Source organism: Nothoprocta perdicaria, unplaced genomic scaffold (genome assembly GCF_003342845.1).
Source record: "Nothoprocta perdicaria isolate Ctin4 unplaced genomic scaffold, notPer1 scaffold_87, whole genome shotgun sequence".
Lineage (NCBI taxonomy): Eukaryota > Metazoa > Chordata > Aves > Tinamiformes > Tinamidae > Nothoprocta > Nothoprocta perdicaria.
In genome coordinates, this window is record NW_020456165.1 from 550,873 (window position 1) to 576,491 (window position 25,619).

General features: G+C 39.6%; 1 protein-coding gene across 1 annotated transcript in view; it reads left to right on the top strand.

The window, feature by feature from the left end:
• Positions 1-25,619, top strand: part of ARPP21 (cAMP regulated phosphoprotein 21) — a 91,817-nt gene that overhangs the window by 43,411 nt on the left and 22,787 nt on the right. The window contains exons 14-17 of the mRNA XM_026052310.1: positions 2,305-2,474; positions 4,675-4,779; positions 6,975-7,235; positions 11,998-12,124. Coding sequence (XP_025908095.1) covers positions 2,305-2,474; positions 4,675-4,779; positions 6,975-7,235; positions 11,998-12,124 — 663 coding nt within the window. The remainder of the gene's footprint in view (positions 1-2,304; positions 2,475-4,674; positions 4,780-6,974; positions 7,236-11,997; positions 12,125-25,619) is intronic.

Sequence of the window (25,619 nt, forward strand, 5' to 3'; positions counted from 1 at the left end):
CTCTCCTTGCACAGTGCTTATTTCCAGTCTACTTCTCTTTTGATCCAAGCACCTTGTCCTTTAAAGAGCTTTGCTTCTTTTCACACTACATAGACACTGGCTGTGCAAGCCTCTAATGGCATCGGGAGATGCTGTCAGCATCTCTCAGCTCTGATTATAGCTCTTAGCTCCTTTTCAGGTGTTGGCAATCCACATTCTTTCCTTAACTGCATTCTGCTTCCTTTGATTCGTCTCCTCCGCTTTACCCTTGCTCTCCATCCCCTGATGTAGAAGTTTCTGACTTCTTTTGGGAAAGGAGATCATTTATGCAGCTATGTCATATTGCTCTTGATATCACCCACTCACCAGTCTGTTTTGCCATTTAAAGGATTCTTCTTGACATACTCTCTGACATAACCTCTTCAACAATTAAGAGCGTTTACATTTCATTCTTACTCATTTAAATGACACCACAATCTTTGCCTTTCTGTCAAGRCCACAGTTCATAACTTACAAATGTCTTTCTGATTGCCATTTGATCTCTCCTTTTCACTTCCTATCCCAAGATTTCTTCTTAATAGGTCTTTTTTTTTTCATTTTTATAAACATTGCTGCCTTTTGTCTTTCAGTCCTGTCATGTTTCATTGTGCCATGGGAAATGTTCTTTCAGTTCAGGTTTCCCTTGAGCACCTGGCTGGGGCTTCAGGAATCTGTTATCCTTGTCACCCACTTGGATTCCCAGCAGCCCACTTAATGCCTTTTTGGAATTCTTTTCTCTTTAAGCCTCTGCTCCCTGTGGACACCAGAACCTGGTATTTCCATTCCAGACATTTATTCTGTGCAGCTCAGGGCATCATCATTTGCCAGCAGGGTCACAGTTGATGCTCAGGAAGGAGATCATCTTTAAAAGCTTCCCCTGTCTGTCTGCCGTTCATGGTATTTTACATTCGAGGGACTTTTATCTCCCAAATCTGTGAGAAGATGGCAGTTAGAAGCACAGATACGTGAGATGCTGTTCTGAAGGATCATCTCAGCCTTCCCAAGTCTCATAAATTACTTCTGGAACCAAAGATTCCAAGTCTAGGGAAAAAACAATAATTTCCTCGTGTTGTCCATGCCATTTTCACCAAGTGTCTTCACAACCCCAATTCTACTCGTAGTTCAACTTCAGACATAATTTGTCCTATATTTGACAAATTTTCCAAGACATTTTAAGTGCTACTTCTTTGATAACTTTCTGTGCTGTCTCCTCTAATTACTGAGACACAGCTTTCAAAAGTAAAGTACTATGTTATTCAAGGATGGAATTATATTAATAAYATTTTTTTTGGTATGAGTTACAGTGTGTTAGAAGTAATCATATACATTTCACTTCTATTGCTGGAAAAGAAAATGTGCRTGAATATCCACTATCTCTGTATTTGCTCCAGACTTCAATTTTAGCATTAATTATTTCATTGTTAAATTGCTTCAAGTAACCATAGCACCTGAATCCCCTTATGGTCATGGCAACCTTCCCTGTGTTCCTTGGGAATAAGTGTTGCCAAAGAAAATGAGTGTTCTGGCAGCGGTTGAAGGAGTTAAGAATTATGGCTTCATTTATGTCATTCATAGCCATACCACCAAGTTCTTGTGTTGTCTGTTTTAATCACTGATTTAATTGTTTGGGTTTTTTTTACTGTGAAACTGTAATTTTATCATCACAGTCCTGTTTATGCTTCACTGTGGTGTAAGCCTGTGATGGTACACATCTATACATTTGCTCTCACATTTCTATGCATTTGCTCTCTCTCTCTCTGCTTGCCTTGGTCATTGTTTTTTTTAGAGATCACAGTGGGTTGAAAATTTGGGCAATTTCAACAACCTTGAGAACTTGAAGTCTGCTTGGGAGCAGAATTCATGGAGAAAACCCCAGGCTAATTTCGTTTAGTTCTCTGTTTCCTTGTTATGGCCAGGCAAAAGGCTCTGGAGATGACTGTAAAAAGTCACATCATTATATTTTTTTCTTTCTATTTTTTCCTATGTAAACACTGCCAGTTGACATGTGATGTACATAGATGTCTTAGACCTTGACTCGTCCTTGCAAAATTCAGACAAAAATGTTGCCAGCTTTATGTTAAATTGCAGTTCTGTAATAGAAGCTAACTGCCTTGCCTGGGAAAAAATAGATAGTTGTTACTCTAATGAGGCATTGACAGTAAAGAGCACTCTATTGTAGCAGATCAGTTAAAGCAAACTGTTACTAAACATGTGGTTTATATAATTTCATATGGTAAATACTGCGTTCTTGAAAGCACTCAGCGAAGGAAGGGTGTCTTGTTTCAGGCCAACCGTTTGTAAATCCTGATGGGACCCCGGCAATATACAACCCACCCAGCGGGCAGCAGACGATACGGAGCCAGATGATCGGGCAGTCCCAGCAGCAGCCTTCGTCCCAACAGCCCCAGCAGGTTCAGCAGCCACAGCAGCAAATTGCGAGTCACCTGGTCACGCAGGTAGGTGTGGTGGCCACTGGAAAGGGAGAGGAAGCTCTTGCTGATATGCAGGAAGACACAAGAGGAACGAAAGAAGCAGACAGACAAACATATCAGGATGTTCTTCCTTTCTTTTGGAAGAAATGGGGCCCATAATTGTTGATGTTTTCAACATGGATGAAACAGAGGGAGAGAAAAGACTCACTGGATCAAGGGATGCTTTGATTTTGAAAGGAAATGTCAGGATGGTTTGTGWATGGCCAGAATAACCTCTGAATTTCTTTTGCAAAAAAATTGCCTTGTAAGTGAAAGCTGAAATGCTCCTTTTCAGACTAGTGCACTCTGTAATTCTGTAGAAAGTGCCGAGAGTGGAGGAGTCATAGCACATATATCTTTATTGATTCTTTGCTGACCACTTTCAAGGCTTTGAAAATAAAAGCATAGGCTTCTGTACTCTCTCCTTTCAAATGTTTAATTACTCTTTATATTTCCTCTATTTCTGTTGATGTCTGTGTTTATATTACGCTGATGTAATAGGAGCACTTTGGGTAAATTTGATCCCTAATGCTAGGTGACTMTTAGCAATTCCGTCCTTCTGACTGCCTGAAATTTGATACTACTGTCATTATGCAATTCTCCTGTTTCACTTGTTTCATGCAACRTAAATATAAGTTACAAGAACACTTAAACAAAACGAGCCTGGAGATTTTCATTACTGCACTCCCAGCGGCTGACTACTGAACACTCTTTCTTGAGTTTAACTTCTGCCAAGTTGAGGGCAGAACTTGAACCCATTAATGGTAATGTACGAGGGGAGGAGGGCGAATGTGATCTGTAACCCTTCACAACAGCTTACTGATTAGTAGATCTTGGMGAATCCCTGGGAGTTCTTTAATTGTTCAGGGGCTCGGGCCCATCATAATTCCTTGGATTCCGTGGCATGGTGTGAACTGTCAGTGTCCTTTCCATGTCCCTTTTGCAGGCAGTGAGGTTGAGGTAAAAGACTCTCAGGTAGGACTGTAGGGCCCTACAAATTCTCCTGTTTTGAGTTGCATCAGGCCAAGGAAGTGCTCTTGGGTAGCCCGCTCTTGTAGCACACCTGCATCAAGAGAGGGATCCAGGGTGCTCTGCCTGTGCTCATATTGGCTGGATGTGACCCAGCTCTGGTCAAGACGCTTTGTAGGCACCTTCGTGGCGGGGAACACCACAGTAGCTTGGGCACTGTGCCGTGGTGCTTCAGCTCTCTGGCTCCTGGGCTGGAYGTGGCACGCATCCAGTGTAACAGCGTGTGGGCAGAAGAATTTGGATCTGCTACAAATTTCAATTTGTAGCTTGTCTCCCTCCTCTCAGAGAGTGGTCTCTGGCAAATCAGGCAAACACAACTACTCTGGCAAGAATATTACATCCCATCTATAAGCAGAGCAGCCAAGCTCTGCCGTAGATTTTATGGGAGGTTATAATTGGGCACGATTTCATCCAAGGTTACCCTGGCAATAAACTGTTTAAGTTCAGTGAAGTTACTTGAATTTTACAGGGTTTGGACTCATGGCTGACATTTCTTGACTTGGTCTCAGCAGGWTTTAGAACAAAAAAAAGGTGGGACCAAACCTGTGTAAGACTCAAGTAAATGAGAGACTAAAATGAAAGGAATAGTAAAGCTCTTCCGAGGTAATAATGCCTTTCTTTCACTTACATATACATATTCTCCAAGCTGAAAGGCCTGTCCCTGTTAATTTGCAGTCTCTTCATTGTTAATCTTTTTTCAGCTATGATTTTCTGGCAAAGTGGCTTTATAATCGTTACTCCTTTTCCTATAACACACTCAATCATTATCAGTAAAATGCAAATACAAACTTATACAATATGCTCTTCTCCAATTTTATCTCTCTMAATTAAGTGCAAAATCATGTTTTGGCTTTGCCTGACGTCAATAATTCCAAGGTGTAGCAATGGCTTTATTTTAGTCTGTTGGGCATCAAAATATATGAAAATTGGCAAAAAYAAGCCCGTATCTGTAATAAAGAATTGAATGGCATAAGGCTGAAAGGAAGACAAAATCACAGTAACCAGCCTTTAGTATTATGGCTGGTGATGACTCACCTGCGTTTTCAGAGCAGTGTTTGGGGCCGTTGTTCTCAATAACAGAGCCTGTGCTTGTTTTTGCTGTTATCTTTCTCTAAGTGTCTTGTATTTATTATCTTTCATTGTGTTTATTTTGTAGCCTGTCCAGGCAATGCAGCCATCATCTCAGTCAGTCCAATATCCAGCAGTTTCTTATCCTCCCCAGCATCTCCTGCCAGTCTCTCCAACGCAGCAGTTTTCTGTGGTAATAAAGATTTTTGTATTCTTTCTATGAGGTGGAAGTGGGGTGTGGGAGATAGAGCCTGTACCTGTTGGGGGAGGCTCTGAAGTGGAAAATGAGGGGCATTTCACATGAAAGTCCTATCCAAATCTCCCTTTCCTCTACCCTTCTGGTAAGGACAATATTCTTACAATTTTGTAAGAATATTTACCCTTATACTAGTCATCTGACTGGGATGCTGAAGTTAGGATCAAGGTGTTTAAATTGGTTAGTGGAGCCTCCAGAACACATTTTGTGTTTAGAGGAGAAGGCTGTCTCTCCGCCAATTCGTATGCAGGGAGAATGAATTTGTGCACATTAGATTTTAATATCCCCCTTTTCTGCCCACAAGCACTGGAAAAGAGACATCCAGAAACCATTATTTTATTTTACTTTACTTAATTTGTATACAAAATCCATTGCCTAAATTTATTCCGTGCTCAACCTGAAACATTTGAAAAATAGGAAACAGCACTGGTTAAACAGCTGCAGGTGTCATAAACCATGCATCATGGCAAAGTACTAATGGATATGTCTAATAAAAATAGAGTGCACTTCTGGAGTCTGAACGTGGTGTGATGCTTATGGAGCTGAGATTATACAGTTATCAAATGAAGCTGACATTTTAAGAGGCTCTATGTGATAGTTGTCGTTCTTATTTTCTTTCTTACTCTGGTAATCTTGTTGTTCATGACTGATTTTCTCAAGGTACAGATGTCCCCTAGCCATAGTAAGAGATAGAAATGATTCTGAAGGTGTCCTTGCAGCYAATACCTGATGAACAGAGCCATTGAAGGAACAAGAAAATATGTTCTGTGTAGAACCTAAGTTTTCTATCTTAATGCTAACTCGATTGAAAAGCATATTGCAGACATCTTGGGCTGTTCTAGTCRTAAGTCATAGCTAGCTGAATGCTTTTCAGTGGCGGATTTAATAAGGAAACCTCACCATCTTTATGGAACTGTTCTTCAACATTTAGCACTTTTATTCTCTSTTACTCGATTTTATCAAGTATTGAATTATTATTTTTATGTACATTACACTGAGCACACAGTGTATATGCTCTAGCCTTTAAAAGATCTTGGCTCCTATTAGGCAACTTCATCAGTGTTTCAGACCCAGTCAAGTTTCTCTCTGACTTGTTTGCAGTCATTTGCCTTTCCAGGCAAGGAATATACTAAGAGATAAGAYATCTGCATGTGCCTAAATGCAGATGTAGGAAAAATTCTTAAGTTAAAAGCTACACTTTCTTAAACCACCTGAAGATCTGGACAAGAGGGTTTAAAATGTTTGCCCATGCTATCTGATTACAGAATAGAAACGCAAGTCTCTGTGGAACAAAAGGTCATGGCCTTGCTCTCCATATAGCATTGCTTATTTATTTATTTATTTATTTATTATTTTAACTTTCCTGTGCTCGAATAGTTCTGGAGAATGAAGGCATCAGCTGTCACTGAGCTAAAACAATTGTCAAACCAATAGAAGATGTTCCTTTAAAGAAATAATGTGGCTGTTCTAATTGAAAGGGGTTTTAATGTGTTTGTTCACTATCCATGAGAAGCATAAGGAATGGGCAACAGTCTGCATGTTAGCACACAAGCTACTGAATAAAAAGCCTTGAAATATCAGCTGGAGCCTTAGGGTTTTTTTTTTAACCTTCTCTACGTTTCCAACCTGGGATTTTCAAAACAGTCCAAAAACAAAAAAAAAGACTGCACCTGAAACCTGCTGAATTCCTCATTTTGAACCACAGGTGAAATTACCAGTATGTCTGTGACGCATGCTRTGTTTAGGAGAGGAAATATTCATTTATTTTCATGCCCTTTATATTTAAAATGTCTTCTTCTGAAAACTGTAAAGTTCACTTGTCATTTAGAAGAGGAAAAAGAAAAAGACAAAAAGGAGGAGGGASATTATGAGCCAAAATGATGGGCTTTTGTGCTGAGTGATGCCATTCACCTTAAGTCTAGAAGTCTTCAGCACTTGTAGTGATTTTTTTGCTTTTAATTGCCTCTGTTTTTGTAGCGATCCTTGCACAACTCGACAGTTACATGAKCTGGGCTCGCGCATTTTCGCCCGCCTCTCCTGCTCTGTTTGAACCTACTTTGCTTTGCTAATTTGCGCGAGCGCCGGCTGCACACGCCGTGTTTACCATCTCCTGCTGCCTTCTCGCCCCGCAGCGCGATGACATGACAACCCAGTTTAACCAGATGAGCTTAAGTCGTCAGTCGTCGGGAGACAACCCCGAATCGCCTTCCGGCCCCGTCTACCCGTCGCCGATGCTGCAGCAGCCGCCGCAGCAGCCGGGCTACATCATGGCCTCGCCGAGCCAGCAGCTCCCGGCCGGCGGCTTCGCGGGCTCCGGGCCGCCCGTGTCCCAGCAAGTGCTGCAGCCCCCRCCGCCGCCCCAGGGCTACGTGCAGCAGCCACCACCTGCTCAGGTAGGAGAAGTCTCCCTGCGAGCCGCCCCGCTGCCCGCTGGCTTGTTGGAGCATCACAGAAAGCATGCAAAAAAATCCCCTGAACTCCATGGATTTTTTTCTTCTGGGGAAAAGCTTAGCAGATTTTTAGGCAGCACAATATTTGCAAAGCTTCTATGATTTCCYGCATTTCAGTAATTCTTTCTCAATCCCCAAACCATTCTCTGAACATATGTTAATACTCCAAGACACATCTGCACATAAATACGGGAGGAGGAGCGCGAGCAAATATCCGGAGTCCTTTTTCCCTGCGTATACACACCGAAACAGCAACATACACATCATTGCAGGTAGCTGTTAATCATATTTAATTGACTTGAACATGTGACATGTCACAGATCAGTAATTTTTACTGTCTTCTTGAAGACTGATTATGTTTTACTGTTCACTACCAAACATCTCTGCTTGTCTCCTGGGTACCTTTACAGAATATTGAAAGTGATTACTGTCAAGAAGTAAAATGCACAGATGACTTTCTGGCCCATTTTCAAGGCATACACTTTAAAAGGCCAAATTCCTTTATCTAATTATAGATAATTTCATTTAAACTCTACTCTTAAATAGTAATAGTATTCTTCCTGTTTACATTTTATCCTTTAGAAGAAAATACTTGAAAAATAATTTAAAAGAAGTTCTCACCTATTTTTTAAGGTCAAATTAGTTTAAACCCTGCTATTTTTGCCTTGGCACTTCTTACTGAAAATCTGCAATCGTCCTTGTTACAATGGCTGTTGCCCTTATCCATATATCATGAAAGAGCAGCAGCTTTAGTCTGTTGGGAGGGCTAGCTCTTTGTGTCTRCATATGCATACACAGAAGTCATCTACATTTCAAGTTTTAATTCATTCAGCCCTAAAATTAAGCACAGTAGCCTGTGTACTGCTTGTAGCACATGCACCACAGACAGGGTATTTCTTTTATAAAAACTTAGTGCATACAGAATACTGTATGATGTAATAATCAATGCAATGCAATCAGTGTAAAAGCACTCTTGTATCTTAGAAGTTACTAGTGAATTTATGCCAGTAAAAAAGAGGTTTGACTCAAATGGCTAATTAGGTCCCATATATTGAATATATATATATATATATTCTATATATATATATATATATTCAATATATATATATATTTGCTGACAAAGTTTGGCTCTGGGGCCCTGCATGCTGTAGGAAAATCCCAGAGCAATAAAAATTTGGGAAGAGGCCCTGTGAGTAGGAATGCTTCCTCTGGGAGGTGAGAAAAGGAGCAAGCAAAGCACTGCAAATCTGCAAACCCRAAAGTACTACATTAAATTATTAACTCGTGTACTGAAGTTCAGTTAAATAGATTTCTACAACTGCTCTCCAGCRTTTCCTCTCCCACACTGTATCAAAAGCAGAAACAGGCTGATTTAAAGCGATTTGTCTAAGAAGTGGTGAGAGGACCCTTTTTTTTAGTTTTCTTACCTCACGAAAGAAGAAAACTGTAAATTGATAGGGAAATATGTTAGGAAAATAAAATGAATCTGAAAGATGGGTTGAAGTCGTATTCCTTCTATGAGGAAATAAGCAGCATACCTGCAAACTTAAGGGAAGGTATTGGAGAATGATAATGGATTTGTGTATGGACAGAAAGAAACCAAAAGCAAGTGCTGTATTGAGCCTCTGCCCGTCACTAGAGTCAAAGCACACAGAAGGAGGAAAATGTAGTACCAATTCACACCATTTTATAAGCATCTCAAAGTGATGTCCCCACTTCTGTTTAAAATAAATCAAATGCTGTATACAAGAGAAAAACTTACAAGAGGGTTGGAGTGGTCAGCCTCCAAAGAAGAGATTTATCTTCAAAATAAGAATATCTCAGAGAAAAGGTTTATCTGTTAGATATTTTTTAGGATAAATATTGAAATGAGGTCATTTTGCGCTGTGTGAAAGATTAACATCAAGAAGTATATGCCTTTAAGGAAGGTGGCATATACTTACGGTCTCAGAAGGTTGTTTAGTTAGTATAACCATATAGCTATGCTGACATGCTTGTTAGGGTAGCGGGAAAAAATCTAGTTCCGTTTATAAAATATGTTACATTAGCAAAAGGTCCTAGGTTACACTGTGCATTCATATGGGAAAGTAATTCAAATCTAATCTGGTATTTCAGTAGACTGCTACAGAAATGCATTGGCTTTTTTTGTTGTTGAAGAGCATGTAAGCAAAGGATTAATAACCAACACAGATGTAATGAGGAACTGAAAAACTCAAGAGAGTTAGAGCAGATGATGTAAGCGCTGTTTCTTATCTCTGATCCTTCTAATTTCCCTGTTCACTAAGGTAATATCAGAAAGGGCAAATAGCACATTTCAGCTACTGGAATAAAGATATGCTGCAGATAAATGAAAGTAGATCCTTCCAGACACCTCAACCACTAAAGATCTATTTTATCTATGTCTATATGTTACACCAAGCCATTCTTTTATTGTCTGATCTCTTAAAAGAATCGCTTTGGAAGTCATGTGCACACAACTGCTAGCAAATTCATCCATTAATCATTCTAAATTAAATGATTTTCTACCTAATACTCCTACTGCTAAGGACATTTTTCAGGCTGATAGATTGCAGTCTGATAAGCTGCTAGATGGACTATCTAACAAATGTATTTTGTTCCAGTGAATTTAGAAGATGAAAGAAAGAGAGAAAACCTTGTGACTAAGTGTAGATCAAGTGTGATAAAATCAGATAAACACTTGTTTACAAATGCTCTTAATAAACTAGTTACTAAAAAGTTCCAATGCATGTGTGTGTATTTTGAGCTAAACTTGATTGAGTACAAACCTTAGTTTAGGTTTCATTCAATTCAATTCAATTCAACAATTCATATTGTTCTCTTATGCTTATGTATTTCCAAATACGTAGGGGTTTGTCTAGCAAGGAAAACAAGGAAGCTGAGGATAAATCAAATACATTTAAATGTGCCATGTGAGATTAAGCTACGGACAGGTGAAATGAGAGCGGTCCCACAGGAATTTAATATTCTTTAGTTTGAAGATTGTAAGGAAGAATACTTGAGAGAAATGTAGTCTGTTCCCCTGCTCCAAGACAGGACCAGCTGTTCTCTGGCTTAGGCTGAACCCTCTCATCTCTCTTAGGTCTCTGGTTGTGGAGTCACTATCATAGGAAACCCAGTCGCAGTCAGTTTTACACAAGATCAATTTATGTCACTAAGTTCATGCAATCCCTCTTTTATGTTACTGTGATATTTAAGCCATAGTTTTATACCCTAAATTTCTAAGTAAACTTTCTTAAAAATTTTTCTCTCCTTAGAAACAAATTATTCATCGTGCTTTTTGTGTGCTTTGTATGAGGCATATAGGTATTGTCGGAAAGGGGATCTTTTAAAATATTTTCCAGTCTTTCTGGTATTTGCATCGATGTAAGAGAAAGATGATAGGCCTTGAATAATAAATTAGTATTCAGCCTCTTGACTGACAGTTGGTACTGAGTGATAGTTCTTTGTCTTCTGGGGGTTTTCACTTTATGGGCAATATCTAGTCCAGTTTTGCTAATTCTGATTCTTCATTCCTCAATTTCARCAGTCTTCTTTTTAGCAAAGTCACCTTTCATACTGCCTTCTCATTCATTTCTTTATACCCATGTGTATGATCTTGTGTACAGGAGAATTTCAGATGTGTGTGTCATGATGTTCTGCTTGCATACAAATGGTTGCAGTTACCTTTAATTCAGTAAGACTTTCCTTTGTGGGTAATCAAATACAACATTTTATGTGATTTTGTGCATATGTCTAAGTAGACTAAATGCTACACATGAAGAAAAATATTATTGTATTATTTACAAAGAAATGCTGACTGATTTAGGACCTGCTGACAGAGCAACATTCTTTAAAAACATTACTTCAACTGTGTCCCTCTACAGTTTGCTGATACCATGTGCTGCCAAATTCTGTTAGCTGCCTGCRGAATCAGTGCAGCTGAAAATGAAAAATTTTGAGTGCTTTGAACTTGTTAAGGGTCAGTTGAAATCTMTTTAGCTTTAATGTCTCAGTAATGGTAATAAAGCATGTATAGGAAGAATCCTCAGTTTCGGTCACCCTCAAACTTCCATGTTCGTGTATGTGATAAGGGGCTATAGTATATACTCTTCTATAATAATAATTATTATTAATAATAAGAGAAAAAAAGCCCAGCGAACAAAACTTAATGACTCAACTTAATGACCTTCAGCTCCTGCCAGAAGATGACTGTGATTTTGTTTTAGAACTGTAATATGTTCATACCATGTGCGAGAAGTGTTACGGTGTAATGTTCATGTAAAGATGTATCTGTACATTAAAGTGAGAATTTAGAAATAGCTTCTTACAAGTATATAGACATTTGCATTCCGTGTTTTCCTCTTTCTTATATAGGTAAGAAACCTAGTTTTACTCCATGCTATTCTGTGCTATAACCATGCTGCCCCACAGGACCATCTGTGTCTGCTGTGAATTTGGGGTACTGACAGTCATTTTGCTGTCAAAACTGAAAACAAGCAACAGTACCRGAAAAGACACAGTCCAAATATGTGCTTTTTGATTATTGTTACCAAGTTGTTTTTTATTTTATTTTTATTTTCACTTTACTCCTGCTTTATTTCTGTTTTTGCTTTGTTTTGTTTTTTTTTTTTCTTTTATCTATCTATACATAAATACAAATCTTTGGGTTTTAGACTATGTAGTTAGTTGATGTCTCTCTTCACAGATGCCAGTGTATTACTACACATCTGGTCAGTACCCTACCTCAACAACTCAGCAGTACAGACCCATTGCCTCAGTTCAGTACAGTGCGCAGCGGAGTCAACAAATACCACAGACTGCACAGCAAGCAGGTATTTCCATCTGTTACTCATTTCTTCAGCTGCTCACATTGCCTTTRCTGATGAAACCTACTGGTTGTGTTTTAATTTTGAGCTTGAATAGTTAAGGAGAAAGATAGTTGCTTTTTTGATCTAAAACACGTTGACAATTGCAAACCAACAAGTCCCATGCTTGGAGATGTCAGGCTGTGGAAAAATGGAGAAAACGTTCTTCACCACTCTGGTTTTGTACACAGTGCAGTGTCCTCACTGTGTCAGTACTCCCAAATGTGAGGTCACATAGAGAACTAGTGTGAGCACCTCTATGTCACATTAAAGTTGCAGTGTCTTTCACCAAGTAAACTCCTTCAACGCTTGTAAACCAAGAAATCAGTGGTGGGAATGTTTTGATTTTACACAGCTGAAGGGTTAGCAGTGATGCCGAACCAGCTGGTCCTGCCTTCATGTGGTGACRTTCCTGGTGGAGACCTCCTCCTGTTGTCCAAGCTAGTGTTGGTGACGGCAGTGAGTGGGGAGGTGCTCGGTGCGGCCCCCAGCCGGACTTGCTCCCTGCAGCGATGGGCGGCTGGAAGGGGGGCCGTTACACTGTAAGAGAGTGAGTAGCAGGTCTCACAGTGAACCGGTCTCTTTTCCTGCTGTGTCACATCCCTCTCCATTGGCGCAGAGTAAGGGCCGCTTGGGCAGAGCCGGGCTGGGCCGGGGGCGGCACGTGTGAAAGGCTCCTCGGTGCTCGAGTGAATAAAGAGCTTTTCTGGATCGGGGGATCTGTGTGTGTGTGTTTGCATCGCTGATCGTCTGTCCCTTCGGCTCACGCCTTTCCTCATACCGTGTCTCAGATGGATAGTAGATGGCAGCTCCAAGAAGTGGGGTGGTTCTCCGGTAGGATTTGCAATTACAAATATGCCAGGTCAGCTGAGGCTTCCATCTTTCTGTCAGTTATTGCACAGCTTGYCCATTGCTGTTTGGAACGGGCAAGCAGGTTCTCTGCAAAGGCAATGGTATGCAAGCCTTTTAAGATACAAGTCAAGAGCACAGGCACGAGATGTCAACAGGAGCTACAGGGTCATCCAGCCCATCAGCCTGTCTCTGTAATGTGGCTGCGGGCAATTTTGTTCATGCTCTCTCAGGCATTCAGGCAAACAAAGACGGAGTAAACACAGCTAGATCCCAGCAATTGACTATTATTTTATATCTATCTGTCTATCTACATAAGTTGTTCTATATTATAATAGAATTGGGGTTGCTTTGGTTAGTATTGGTGGTGGCTACCTGTGTCTGATTTCATAATTTGGTATTTATATGTTCCTGAGAGAGAGGGAGGGAGATGAAATATTGCACAAAGGTCACTTGTCACTTCTAATTTCTCCTGTCTGAAAGTCTGGTACCATATTTATTATCTGTACATAGTGGATCTTTAAACCTAGGCGCAAATCAAATTATATGACATTATCTAGATCTACTGTATTGTTATAAAATCATCCTTATCAGCTTAATGGTACATCCATAATGTGGAAATTATGGTAAATAAAGTGCACAAGAGACATCTTGCAATACTCAAGCAATGTTTCTGGAGAAAATTCAGCTATTTGATCTTGAGGAAATCCTAGTTGTAAAGATATACTGCAGTCCAGTAGCTGTTATGTTTGAGTACAGGCAACACAAATACAAATATTAGTTTTGTTTCTATGTTTATTGCACCATTTTTCTTAAATGTATAGAAAATGTGAATCAGGGAATTTGTCTAAAATCTCTAGAACATCATTATTTTATTGAACTTTGCTCTTTCAGTTTCCTTTTCAGTTGGAAACATTATTGTTATCTCTTATTTAAAAATGAAAACACTGTGRCTACAGTTTAGGCTTCCTGCTGTGATGATTTTAAAGGTTTAGCTATTTTTGAATCTTAGGAAGAGTAAATTCTTCAGGGTAGCTTGTTTCTGTAGGCTCTGATGCAGCTTTCTACAGGGTTATTTCTGTGAGTGTCTAATAGATGTGCCAAGAAGATACAGGAAAATATCCCTTGTGAGCAGGGAAAGCTGGTCACAGCCCAAGTCCACAGTGAGTTACRATTCCTCTGCTCCTGTAACTCCTCATGTTTGCCCTTAATTCCCTAAATAGACCAAAGCCCCGGAGATTGGTATCACACTGAGTCTTCAGGCAGGCCCAGGACAAAGATGCTGGGAACTGAAATTCTGTTTTAGCTGAAATAATACAGAGACTTGTCATGCTATTGACTTCAGTGTCTAAAAGAATTAGAAAGTGTCAGGAGTACCTTGGGTGCATTAGWGCTTTAAGTGATATTTGTGCTCAGAATCAGTCACTAAAAGGGTATGGACTGATCATTCTAATTAGCTATGTTCCACTCTATCCCTTGGCAGTTGGAAAGTAATAAGCTTTCTAAAATGTCATGCAACTTATGCTAAAATAAAAAAGAAATTAACATATGGAAAAGCATTTATGTTATAGATGTACTGCACAGGGTTTCTTGAGCACGCTGAGTCTCCCAGAAAACAGATTATTCGCTCAACAGTGTCAGCCTGGCTTTAGGTGTTCCAGTGTCCTGCGTTGATGCATCTGTTTATCTTCCCTTCACACACTCCCAACAGCCTCCTACCAGGCGTATGCTCTGCAGGAGCCCCATGGCATCAGCCCACCTGCAAAATCTGCCTCTCTTCSGGCACCGTTTTTCTCGCATGCTCTCAGCTGCCTCCCATGCTTGCTCACAGAACAGGGGACAGCATTTTGGCATTGCCCTTGATTGCTTAGCAGCAGCTAAACAGAGCAAATAACTGTTAGCTTGTGCGTCAGCCTTCTGACTGTGCGGGAAATGAACTGGGGAGCATCTTTCCTCTTTCAAGTTGCTGATTTTCACAGAGCTTTAGAAACATCAGATCTTCGCAGCTTCCATYTCTCCTTCAGACTCGACAGAAATTAGACAGCGAGCTCAGAAAGTTGCTTTGAGGTCTGGTTATTTGAGGAAATCTGGCAGTGTAATCAGACAAATCTTTCCTTCGGAAGCCAGGTTAAAACATCTCTCGTAAACCTTTTTAGAAGTTTATATCTGATGGAAAATAGCGATGAAAAGGCAAATATTTCAAATTGTGGTTTCCCTTCCAATGCAGACTGGGCACCATGCTTCAGATTAGCACATAAGCGGAATGGGCTTCCGTGCCCATGGGTAGCTAGGGACAAGAAAATAAAGACATAAAGTAGAATAGCAACAGTAGAATAGAGCAAGGCCAAGAAAGTTGGGACTAAGGAACAGGGAACAGATGTGAATGAGATGAAAAGATGTTCTCTGAAATKGTTTTTCTGAAGACCCACCAAGGCTGCCTCCTCCGAGCGAAGCAGCCACAGCAGAGGCCAACCCATGGGATCCGAGTGTCGGTGCCTCCCAAGAACAGCCAGTGCAGCACGATGAAGGGGCAGGCAGTGCAAGCCTAAAGCTCAGAAAACGCTTTATTAAAATAAGGACGCTTGCCTGCTCGTTGGAGTTTTGAGAGCTCCAGCAAGCTCAGACTTTGGAGTTTGCCCACTTTGGGCAGCAGARGTCAAAGTTTGATTTAATGCCAGTGATTTGTTCTCATTTTTCTTAGAAAAGGTCTTTTCATGAGTGGAATGATATTGATGACTTTGCAGCAAACAGCTAAAGTAAAATGTCAGTAGAGCATCTGTAATGGCTGTGGGAGTCTGTATTCTCTCATGGTTCTGGAAAGAGAGCAATATTAAGTTAAAATGGCTCCAGGCAGAAAAAAAAGAAAAGATGAGATCACCTCAAATTAGATTAGAGTCTGACAGCAATAGATCATTTGGAGAGAAGGATGYGGGCTTTTGGTGTGTTTGTTTATTTTTAAGAGAGCTGCCTTGCACGAGAAGAGAATGCGAGTGACCCATTTCTGGCTTCTGCCTGTTACAAAAAAGGTTGACCCTAAAGATTTGTAGATACCTTTTTTTCCATTTGAATTACTTTTGCTTCTATTCAGAACCAAGCCAAAATACAATGTTTAATGGAGTTCTAGTACAGTCTCCCCACAGGAATACTTTAGATTCATTCAGACGCTTATCACTGTTGCTCTTCCTTATGACCCCCCTTCTTTCCGCAGTGGTCTGGTGTCCGATCSTGTGAAATGCCAAGGTTTTTGGCTGAGCGGGGCCAAGCCAACGCAACAGCCAACACACAGAGCACACAGAGCACATTGCAGTTAACTAGCACATTTCCAGATGTCTGTTCTCAAAAATGATATGCTCATTTTACAATCTATTTCTTTTATAAGGTTGCTATTATTCATTTCTGCACAGTATAGCAGATGATCCATAAAATACTATGGAATCTCTGCTTTCATAACCGCACAAAATTAAATGTAATTTCTCTATTCTCATCTAACTATACTCTATAAATTGCACCTCTAACATCATCAGTGAGTATTTTATTCTTCGGTAGTTAACTGTGTTGATAGTTTGAAGGCTTTTGATCCTAGTTATTGTGTTTCACAGGAAAAAAAAGAAAGAGAAAGACAAGTATTGATGAGAAATCAGTAATGATTTGTATCTTACCTCAGTGGAAGAAACGGGGTATTTTATACCTGCATGTCTGTATTTATTTTCATAATAATAATAATGCTGTATTTAGAGGAATTTTAAGTATACCTCCTAAACATGAACTGGGTAAGTACATGATTATTAGTTTAAGATATGTAACTGCCCTTATTGCCATTAACAGGTGAAGAAAGTGGAACAAACTGATTGAATTTTCTACTTTGATTCATTCCTGCATGTTTCTTTCACATGTTCCAGATAATTTCAGAGCGCGTTAGAATTTTTGTGGATAAAACAAAGTTTAGATTCCTCTTTCTCTGTCCTCTAGACTATCAYTCTAAAAGGCAATTAACTTGGTTTAACATACAGTTCTAAGAATAAAAATAATTTTATAGCATTGTTTTATATCAGAAATGAAGATAATCTTTTGAGAGAATTAAAGCTAGGAACTATAATGTTAAGCTGAAATATCTTCCAGACACAGGTTTGCACTGAAATATATACAGAGAGATTAAGATGGTATTGGGCATAAATGGATGGCCTGCAATTTCAGCAGTGAATGTAATGATTTTTGGATTTTTTGTACATTTGGGAACCAGCAAGCATTGCCATTGTGATTTATTTCAGTGTTCAAGTAGCGTTAGATTGCATAGGAAATCTCTACTTTTTGCTAAAAGTAGAACAATTAGGTACAGTAGCACCTTTGTTAAAAGGAAGGAAAATATTTATCTGAACACTGGATTTAATGAGTCCATTCATAATAAGTGTATAATAAGTGCAAATGTTTGTCTCAGAGGAAGGGTAAATTTTCTGACGGGACACTTCATTATTAGCTTTTATAGCTTCCAGGAAGGAAAAAGGGATAATAGTCTCTTTAATGTGTCTCTGAAACAGATTTTAAGCAAAGACGAAATGTACCTTAATAGAGTCCATAAATTTGTTTAACAAGAAATCAGAGCCAATTGACAATGAAATAGGGATTTTTTGCCTAATTTAATCATTTAGGTGTCAGCATAATTTATGAGTATTATCTTCAAACCCCTTTCATCCTCTTTGCCCGTTGAAAGCACTTGTCACTATAAACTGATACTGAGAGGAAAAAAGCATCGGGCGAAGGGAAGTATGCAGCATTTAAAAAAATTGGTTTGCTATCATGATCATTATAGAAACTTATAAAGAAAGAATGCAGCTTTCTACCTTAATTAGAAGCCTGACAAGATCTCTTGATATGTGATTTATTTGCATACTTACATCTWTGTTTTTTGTGCTTACATAAACAAAGGCATTTTCAATGTGGTAAGTATCTAATTATCTAAAAAGAAATTAGTTCTACAGCAGTAATTGCCCACCGCACTATTGAAGCAGATTTGAACTTAAGGTGCCCATCTATGCTTGTTAGTCAGCATCATACAGATGTTTTGGGTTTTTTTAATTTTTTTTTTTCCAAGCAGATACTGCTTCTCCTTAAACACCCCAGGATGGATGTCTCCTATTGTTACCGTATCTAGGAAGAAACAGAATGGTTACAGCCCTACTGTTTTAGTCACCTAGGTGTAGTGCAACATTCATTAATATTAATGTAAGATTTTGAAACTTCATAGCATGTTATGAAATGGTAGAGCTGGATCAAAAAAGAGTTAATAGCAGTTGGACCAAAAGAACTAAGTCCAAAATTGTGATCCTGATGGTATCTATATAGATGGTACTAGTTTTCATCTCAGTATTTTATGTTTAAGCTGCCCAGAAACTTGAAGCTCTCTGATTGTGCCTACAAATGCTTCCATTTTAACAGCACTAACACTGTTTATAAGCCAAAACTTAGACTTAGTCTTAGTCTAAATCCTAGACTACAGTCTAAATCTTAGACTAAGACTCTTTGTAAGCCAAAGCTACGCACTCTTCCTGCTAGCTGCCTTAGAGATGTGTTCTGGCAGGTATATTATGGAAACCTGCATCCTATGGAAACCTATGGAAATCTGCAGCAAACCTAAGGAATTGGACTCCAGGATTGTCCTGCTTTTTCTTAAATTGCAAGTGGAAGAAAAGGAGGCGCCTTCCTTTTTTAAACATATTTTTATGATTTGGTTCACGTTTAGATGTTCCCATGACATTCCTGGAAGTCTGGGTGCTTTTAGCCAAGAGGTTCTTACCCCATGTTGTTCACTGCCTGAGAAATGATCACCAGGCTGATTCTGAAGGAATTGAGAATTCAGTGAGCCAAAAAGGACAAAAAAGCAGGAAACTGGCTTAGTTCTGATGACACTTGGTGGAGGTTTTCTTTTTTATTTTTTTTTTCTTCAAGTTTCAGGCTTTCTGTATTGTATTTCACTATTTTATACAATGTGCGATTGAGCTGAATTCCAAAATCCATGCATCTCCTCAGGGTTTTCTACCAGTTCACCAGTGGGCAGCCTTCTGCTTCATGTTTCGCTCTTTGGGGATTTTATTCCTCTGTGACTGTAGGACGAGTCACTTATTCACTTGGATTTTTGAATTTCAGTCATAGAATCATAGAATCACAGAATGCCCAAGGTTGGAAGGGACCTCAGAGGTCATCGAGTCCAACCCCCCTGCTCRCACAGGGTCACCTAGAGCACGTGGCACAGGGCTGCATCCAAGCGGGTTTTAAAGATCTCCAAAGAAGGAGACTCCACAACCTCTCTGGGCAGCCTGTTCCAGTGCTTTGTCACCCKCACAGTGAAGAAATGCTTCCTTAAGTTCCYGTGGAACTTCCGATGCTTCAGTTTGAAGCCATTTCCTCTAGTCCTGTCACTGTCCACCACTGAAAAGAGGCCGCCCCCCTCCTCCTCACTGCCTCCCTTGAGGTATTTATASACRCTGATCAGGTCCCCCCTCAGCCTCCTCTTCTCCAGGCTGARCAGGCCCAGCTCYCTCAGCCTTTGAAAGTCAAGAACCGAGCATCTAGAAGGCACAGAAAGGTTTGGTATTATGGCAATTAGGCCTTTTGTAGAATTACACCTCAAGCGGTAGACTTTGTCGGGCTCTAGTGAGCAGCAGGAGGCTAATAAAAGGAATGCTGCATTGAAGATTTTCAGTCGCTCCCTGGGAGAGCCAGCACTGCAGCTTAAAAGTTTTGAAATTTCTGGTCTTAAAAAGCGCTAAATCATTTTGTCCTTCTCACATTAAGAATACTGCACCAACACTCAACAAATACTCAACTTTACAGAATATCTGTAATTTGAATTGATAGCAAAATTAGTACCACCACATGCCTTGCAGCACACTTCATTTTGAAAATTAAGAAGCAAAATCATTTTTATTGAAAGGCTTTATTCTTTTTCAAGTGTCTAGTTGAATTATTCAGCATTCGTGCCAGGAAAGAGCAAATATTGAGTAGGGGGGAAAAAAGAAACTCTGGTAGACTGCAAGAGCCTTAAGATGAGTATTTTTTGTTTTTTTTTTCTTAAGCTTTCAACTTCCCTAGTACCAATTACAATCTACAACATTTCTGACAGTATTTCTAGTATTTCACAGTAGAGTATTTTTAAATGAATTAGTGTGTGTTAATCTCATGTCAGTTAATGTACATTAATAAGCAGAGAAGCATTTCCAACAGCATTGTGCATTGGATGGATTTTTAAAATATCCCCTGCAGAGGCTACATTAAGAAGTAGGGAACACTTTAAAGYGTTGAGCTATATCTATAGGGAATCTTTGTTATTTCTGTCTCTTCTTTACCAAGAGAGTGATGCATCATCATTATTGCTAATTCTCTATTGGATCAATGCTCCAACCTCTTTCAGTGGAATTTTCCAGCACTGAATAATTGAGCGGTTTATGTTGTAAGCCCTTTAGAGGAACGACAGGTTTTATTTTATTCTTTTATTATTTTATATTATTCTTTCTCAAAACCTTCCTTCCCATTGCTGGAACTAGTGGAGGGCCATGATTGACAGAAATGGCAGAAGGGCTACAATGGAGTGGCAGAGGGTCAGATCTCCAGTACCATTGCAGCCCTGCTGCTCCTAAGAGGCAGAATTCTACATGATAGTGCTCAGTTATCTGTGGAAAGTTTCATTGATGAGACYATGTAAGGGGTGAAGAATTTTAGCCAGGCTTTAGGGTCTAGCCTAATAATCAAAGAAATGCTCAAAATGTGCACTGGTGCTCTACAGCAAAGAGAGAAGGGGAGGCTTTTGCCTTATGTTTGCTCTGAATTGAAGATTTGAGAATGTAAGCACATCTTGCAATTGTAAAATGTAACAGAGTGTTTATTTAGATTGGGAAACTGCAGAAGAAACACATGTCCCCATGGGCTGACCGGCAGGCTGAAGCAGAGCTGCYGTCTGCGTTCCTTGTTTGAGCAGAGGAGCTCAGTTCACAAAGGTTGGCTGTCCAGGGCCAAACAAGCCTCAAAGGCACTTGCTTGAATTTTGTTCCGCCTTTGTAGTGGTCACTTGCTGTGTTTGCCTAAACCCAGTGTAACGGCGTTTTCATTTTGATTTGACACCACTGAATTTTGCATGTTTGCAAAAGGCAGGAAATCTAAGGCTTTTCTGCCAAATGAAGCAGCCTTTCAGAAAATTCCCAACAAAGGAGCTGGTTTCCTTAGCAACAAGCAGGGATATCTAAAACCTCTCCAAATTGTTCTTTCCCTCTTCCCTGGGACCAGGTCTCCAGGTCTCCTGTGCAGTTTGCTCATTACGCACYGGAGCAGATCGCATTCCTCCAACATGAGCTAATTGCAATGCCTGGTGGCTGGGAGCTGTCACTGTTATTGGACACAACATAAAAAAAAAAATTGAATTTGCTGTCTGAGTGTCTGGCTTTAACAACAGCTTGATTATTTCTGTTATTGCTAGTGATGCATAGTCCCTGCTGAGGTTTCGCTTCCAGTGGGTAGCGCTGGCATTTATCATTATGAACGATAAGGATAAACACAGGTTGTCTTGCTGCAGGCTCTGGTGAGGATTCCCTCGTGGCTAATAGGATGTGGATTGAGAATGGAAAGCGGTGATTCTTTACTCAGCCTCTGCTGACAGTCTTAAGACCTACTCATAAATGCAAGTCATTTTACCTTAATTTACTCCAGCCTGGGCTAAATAGAGATTCAGATTCAGAACTTCTCTTTTTGCTTTTGTTTATGTACAGACATAAACATTATGTGTATGTGTGTGTGTGTGTGTGTGTGTAAATAGAAAGGAATTTTATTTTTCTTCTCTGAAGCACAGCACAGAGGTTCCATCCAGAATTAAGGTAGCCACCTTGGTGGCCCCTTTAGAACTGTTATCCATCTCTGAAACACTCTCAAAATAATTCAAATAAGTCAGAGAAAGAAAACRACTGCTTTTATTATGGTAACTTTCACTCACTCATTCCCCAAAATGCTTCTTCAAACTCTGCAGGCCACTACTTASGTAGCAGACGTAGAATAATTTGCAATTGTTTTCATACAGTCTTCTACTTCCCAGAACACCCTCCTGAAGTTAAACATGGGGCTTGCATCCCTTTTCCTATTCTAACCTTTCAGCCTGTCACAATTTTTGACCACCCAAAGCTCCTGTTGAGTGCAGAAAATGATTAGTAGCTTTTGGGATCATATAAGCAACATTCTTATATGTGTTTTCCTAAATATTACTGTTTAGAATAATTGATATTTGAGAATGTGTTTCAGTTTCTCATCACCTTGATTTTTGTTTTACTTTACATTTGCTTATACAATCAAGGCCCATAAGTAGCCTGTTGCTCCCCAGTTTGCTATGGGCTTGCCACAATTACCACGCTCAGTTTTTATAGGTTTACAACTTTTACTTTTTTTTGGCAGGATTGAGTCTCAGGTGAATGTTTCTTAATTGTGATGAGTCTAAGTGGAGAAATGTGTAGAGCATTCTGTTATCTGTGTTTGGTTCCATCCAGGTTAAAATGACTTGGCAATGGAAATTACCTTAAAATGAAACATCTCTCTGAAACAGCAYAGCCCACAGAATGGTGTTCTTTAAAGAAAGTAGACATTTCTGAGCAAGCAAATATTTAGGCTATCTACCTGTCTGTCTGTCTCTCTATCTGTCTYTCTCTTTGGTCCAATCCAGTTCTAAATGTATCAGGCAGCACAAATTACCCTAAAATAAAGCATCTCTCTGAAACATCTTAGTCCTGAGGCATTACTTAAAACAGCCATTTCTGAACAAGCAAATATTTAGGCTCTATATGTACCTTTGCTCTTTTTGTCAGCCTGTGTTATCAAAACAATTTATTATATGCTTCATCACTGTCCTCCGGGCTTCCAAGTAGCATGCTGATAAAACAGAATGTCTTCAACAGCATCTGCTTAACATTATTGAATTTTTGGTTTGGTCATTTTGGAGAGCTCCCTTTCATCAAGTATTGACTCTGTAGGAGTGCAAAAGGTTGGATTTTTACAGGGCCAGCAAAGGAATCTTCACAAATCAATTTCTTTTTTTCCAGGGTACCAAGTATCACTTCATAGAAGAAGCAAAGGAGGAGAAATGTATCAAATTATAAGACGCGATGTGCTGCTTAAGAATGATTTTTGTGTTAATAGTTTGAATTGGATGGCAATTTTAATTCTGTCTCCATTGGAGAAATACAAAGCAATTAATCTTTTGTCTCCTGTGTAGCACATTGTGAAAAATATAGGCTTAAACAGGATCTCAGTGAGGGTGTTCCTTCACTTAACCTTGAGTCAGGCAATAAATAATTATAAATGTAGCTACATGTGAAGCAAAGGTAATTTAGTGAAATATAATTATATCATACAATACAGGAATTGGAAGTCTGAATTAGATTTGCTTGATGTTCTTTGTTCCAGAATTTTGCCTGTGAATTTTGCAGAAAGAGTGCAGCTGAGTTTTACAAAATACCCAAGCTATCACCACATAATGAACTGCCTATTTGTATTATACTGCTGGCACAGGCAAATGCCATTGTTTGCTCTCAGCTATAACTCATGTAAAGCATCTTATTGAATATGATTTATGGATGGAGAAAGTGATGACCATGTAAGACATGGGTGTCTTACACCTTTCAGAGAATATCCCACCCTTCATGCAGGGCACAGTAGCATCAGTGCTGCCAGTCAGAAAGTTTTCAGGGTACCATTATGTAGAGTTTCTGCTCTGTTGTGATGAGCTGTTAAGGAAGATACTGGGGAAGCTGAAGATTTTTAGTTGTAAGTCAGAGTTTCTGTTACTGCACCTTACTGCTCTCATGTGTGCCTTTATATATCCCAAAGCAGTATGACTGACCACCCTTCAGCTTGGGCCATTTCTCCAACTCAGTGGAAATGGGTCAATGAAAGGACTACCAAAGCATGTACATTCTCCCTTTAAAAATATCTGCAAGTTTAAGTACTCATTTCTGACTTTCACCGATGGTAAGGTAGTGATAGACTTCCTGGAGGGTAGGAGTTGCTCCACAGTGCACTTCTCAGTAGACACTCAGATCTTTGACCCAACAGCTCTGCATGGGGAACGGGATCRGCTTAAGGCACCAGCTGGGCAGCAGGTGCCAGTGCCCCTGGGGAGGGTTCTGCTGCTGCAGGCACTACCTGCATCCACCTTGTGCTGCTCCCAGCATCTGGCTTGCGGATGCCAAATGTAATTCTTGACCTGTAGTGACTGTTTCCTGAATAATACAGAAGGAAATGAGAGAAGCTTCCACTGACTGACAAATAAGAACAGCCATAATGGATGAGAGAGAAGATCTACTAGCCTTTTTTTCCGACAGTGACAGAACAGCAGCTGCCTAGGCGAAGTGTAAGAACAATCAAGCATTTGGTCACATTTTTTTTTTCGGAATTTTTCCCAGCTGTGAGCAGCTTGCAGCTGAGATATTTCTTGCCGTCATATTTAATAGCCCACATATAATAGCCCCATATTTAATGGATTTTGCTTCAGTGAATCTGTTCAGTTCATTTTTGAGCCTGTGTAAGGTTTTACCATCCACAGCACTTTATGGGAAGGCATTTCACAGCTTAGCTACAAACTATACAAGTAATTGCTTCCTTTGGGGTTGTTTGTTTGGACCTGCCCTCTGGTAGCTGCATTTTCTGTCCTTAATTTCACTAATTTTCTGTCCCTTTCTGTCCCTATGGCTTCGGTAGGAGGATTGTATGCATCTCCAGTGAATTGCTTTTAGGTCATATTTGTATTTCCATGGTGTGTATCACATGTATCACTGTGATAAAGATTTGATTGCTTTTATCCATTTTGTGCAAGTGCTAATAGTGAGCAGTGAAACATTTATAAATTAAATGAAAGAGATAGTTAGATTTAGAAATATATACTAAAAGAATGTAATGTATAATTAAACACATTCCCAATTCTCTGTCTGCCATTTTGAGAAAAAACAAATGGTTACAAAGGGTGACATGGCATGCTTCAATTTCAGAAGGCGAAGGAAGGAAGTATAGTTTGTATATATGCAATTTTGATGTGTTTGTCACTTTATAAGGAAGAAATTGGAAGTGATGAGCCATTGACTTTTAAGAGTTGTAGTCAAGTTTGTAATTGGTTATAGGACTGTGCCTTTCTAGTCCTCATATTCTCCAACCGATTTGAACCCTGAGGACAGCACAATTAGTTTGATGATTTCTTTCTCCTCATTCTACTCAAACCTGATAAATATGTAACATGAGTTTACAGTGGTATTTGAAATGCATTAGACAGCTCATTTGTGCTATAATATGGCCCGCTGTGTAAATATAGAGTGATATGATTTATTGGAGAAACAGGTGGGGATCTGTGAAAGTAAGATTTGCCATAGAGAGTTGTTTGTAATTGACTGGCAAAATGGCTTATGCTGCTGTTTCCAACCAGACTGTAATTAATCAGCAAGAATTCTCTTCTTGAATTTCCTCTGTAAATGAACAGACTCAGCATATCCATCAAATGAAAACTGAGAAAATCAGAGGGGAAAGAACTGAGTCTCCAGTGAGCAAAGAGCTGTGTTTCTGTGATGCAGCTCCAGCATCCAGCCAGATGCTTTGCCAA